Below are 2,918 nucleotides of genomic sequence, written 5' to 3'. Positions count from 1 at the left end.
AAAAAAAAAAAAAAAAAAAAAAGAAAAAAGAAAAAAAAAAAAAAAAAAAATAAAAAAAAAAAAAAAGTATTTAAAATAAATAATAAAAAAAATTTGAGTTGTATTAAAAAAAATTTAAAAAAAAAAAAAAAAAAAAAAAAAAAAAAAAAAAAAAAAAAAAAAAAAAAAAAAAAAAAAAAAAAAAAAAAAAAAAAAAAAAATTAAGATGAAATAAAAATAAATAAAAAGAAAAAGGGAAAAGGAAAAGGAAATCGAAGTTGAGGGTCACCCAAGGAACTGGTTCCCATTTGGAGATTCAGCATTTCCCACTAAGCAATTAGAATTCATTTTTGGAGCTTTGTAATTTACTTTTGCTGAATACTATTTATTATTTTATTTTTTATTTTGTCAACACTGGCGCCGTTTCGAAGCCTAAGCGGCCCAAAGTAACGATCTGCAACCGTCTCCGACGGGACGTCGTCAGTGGCACTAGTCCAGCACCAAACACGGCAACGCCAGGGCTTGCCTTTGTCCCTGCGGTCCATCACTACTCATGCTGAGTTTCTGTGTTTGTTCATAAGCTTCGCCGATCCCCTTCGGGTCCTTCCCCAGACTGTCTTTCCTTCTTCCTATCTGTCGGGTTCAAGGGCCTACTATTTCATTCTTCCTCCTCAGATTTCTTGCTGTCGCACCGGGCACAAAACGCAGATTATCACCCTTCTGGTCATTGTTTTTGTCTTGCTGTGCAGAAGAAAATCTCCCGACGCCTGCGCATCTTCTCCTCATTCAACTACCTACCGTGCGCCAGATCAAATTCAAAGCTCAGTTGATCGTCCATCAGCTCTCATTCTCATAGTCCTTTCCCGCTATATACAGTTCTTCCACACGCTTCAACGTGGTACTCCTGGCGTACGTTTCTTCGGCGCCATCCTGTTGTCCCGCATCTCGAATTCCACTGCGGATCTACAACTTGTCTGCTGCTCCTCACTTCCCTGTTGACTCAGCCCGCTTGTTCCGGGGCTGTTAGAGGATTCTTGTCTCTTGCGACACATTTGAATTATACACAGGAACACTACACCTAGCCTCCATGACGATGGTCATAGAGAACCAGAACCGCCAGTATGGCGGGATGGGTTTCGACAGTGTCTACTCACATAATGTACCACATCACGCACCTCCCCATTTCACCGATCCTTGGGCATCTGCGCATACCTCTTCCCACTCAACTCCTCCAGTGTACGCAACTTCCATGGGTATCAATCATACCAAGCCAGAGGAAGTGAGCAGACCTGCCTTGTCCATGCCATACTCGAGCATTCCTGTCTCCGCACCCTCGATGGTCACAAGCAGCAGCTACTCGACAACACCCACGAACTACTCCGGAGCGGAGGTGATAGGTCTCCAGCATGATATGCCTCGCACGACCTTCGAACAAACGCCTACCTATACTACAGCGTCATCGATGAGCAGTTTCACTCCTGCGACATACGCACCGATCAGCTACGCTCCACCTCTCGCTCACCCACACCCGGACAGCCGCCGGGTTTCACATGTGTAAGGCCGCAACTTTTTTCCTCGACATCATATAAAGCAGTAGCCGCTAACAAGTTCCTTCCGTTCCAGCGATCCTCGTGCTAGTCATTCACAGCCTCCGTCGGGCCCTACATATGGTGATGCTCTTGATGCCAGTCGTGGAATGGTCGCGCTCAGCCAGGATTTGACGCCTCGCAACATCTATGGTCCTCGTTCCAGGGCCTCGGGGGACTCGTACGGATTTCCTTCGACCCATTCGTCCGGGTCGTCCATCTCCTCCGGGGCAAATTACCCCTACTACAGTGCGTCGGTTGCGTCGGTTGAGTCGTCTGTCACGGATTACAGTTCCACAACATCTGAATCTTACGAGAATGGGCACCTGTCACGAACACTACCTCGCCCGTCGAACCTGTTGTCTGGAAGTGCTCCTCCCGGCCCACAGTCTATGATGAGTCAATTCAGCTCGAAGATGCCATCCAACACACAGAAGAAGCACAAATGCAAGGTGTGCGATAAGCGGTTCACGCGCCCGTCGTCGCTGCAAACGCACATGTACAGCCACACTGGGGAGAAACGTAAGTACTTCGTTAAGTTCCTCGTTGAAGCTTTCGATACTGACTTGGAAACTAGCGTTTGCATGTGACGTTGAAGGTTGCGGAAGGCACTTTTCTGTTGTTTCGAATCTCCGTCGACACAAGAAGGTTCACAAGGGCGAAAAAGAAAACGTATCGGGTGGCGAGGACGAGTAGAAAGCCCCGTTCTCTACTCTGCACCCGAAATCTGATGCCTTCTTCCTCTATATCTTTGACGGATGCCAGAAGCATTGAGTGATTGGGGCTATCGCGCTGTGCGACGTCCAAACCACCTCTGATCCCTTGTACAACACATCATCTCTCGCTGCTTTGATTACTCTTTTTCTTTTTCTTTTTTCTTTTTCTTCTGATCTCTGCTAGGTCGGAGAATTGATACCCCTTATTCTTATTTTCATTGCGTTGGATCATGGATGGGCAGGACACGGTACAGGGACTCTTGGGATTTTACACATTGATGACCACTATATTCCCACGTCATGATCATAGAGGTACCGGTTGTTTTCCTGGTTGATGCTCATTTTGTTTTTATTTCCATTCTATTCTCTCGCTAGACCAGGGATTTGTTTGTTGTTTTTTTTTTCTTTTTCCTCGTCTTTCCCACTTCTTCTCTTGACCCTCGTATTATGAGGGGTGCCCTGTCTTTCTGCGTTTCCGTGGCGTGCAACTGTGTCCGGGAAATTGTCGTAGCAGGCCTTTGTTTTCTTCTCTTCTCCGCCCTCGGCTTCTTTCCATTTAGAGGCATTGGTCCTTACTCAATTCGTTTCATCTCTTTTTCATATTATTCTGTTTCCGCTCCAATTACTTGTTTTGCGT

The 2,918-nt window shown here is 45.8% G+C and overlaps 1 protein-coding gene across 1 annotated transcript; it reads left to right on the top strand.

Moving 5' to 3' along the window:
* Positions 1 to 1,072: 1,072 nt before the first annotated feature.
* On the top strand, positions 1,073 to 2,261 carry CDV56_105174 (C2H2-type zinc finger protein; the record flags this gene model as incomplete). The annotated part of the gene is made up of 3 exons (XM_026758793.1): positions 1,073 to 1,533; positions 1,603 to 2,087; positions 2,143 to 2,261. 3 exons carry the CDS (start codon positions 1,073 to 1,075, stop codon positions 2,259 to 2,261), a joined length of 1,065 nt encoding a protein of 354 aa, XP_026611251.1.
* Between the last annotated feature and the right edge of the window lie 657 nt (positions 2,262 to 2,918).

The sequence above is a fragment of the Aspergillus thermomutatus genome, assembly GCF_002237265.1.
Source record: "Aspergillus thermomutatus strain HMR AF 39 chromosome Unknown NODE_240, whole genome shotgun sequence".
Classification (NCBI taxonomy): Eukaryota; Fungi; Ascomycota; class Eurotiomycetes; order Eurotiales; family Aspergillaceae; genus Aspergillus; species Aspergillus thermomutatus.
Note: the sequence above shows the minus strand (reverse complement) of the source record. Positions and strands in the feature narration are given on the sequence as shown.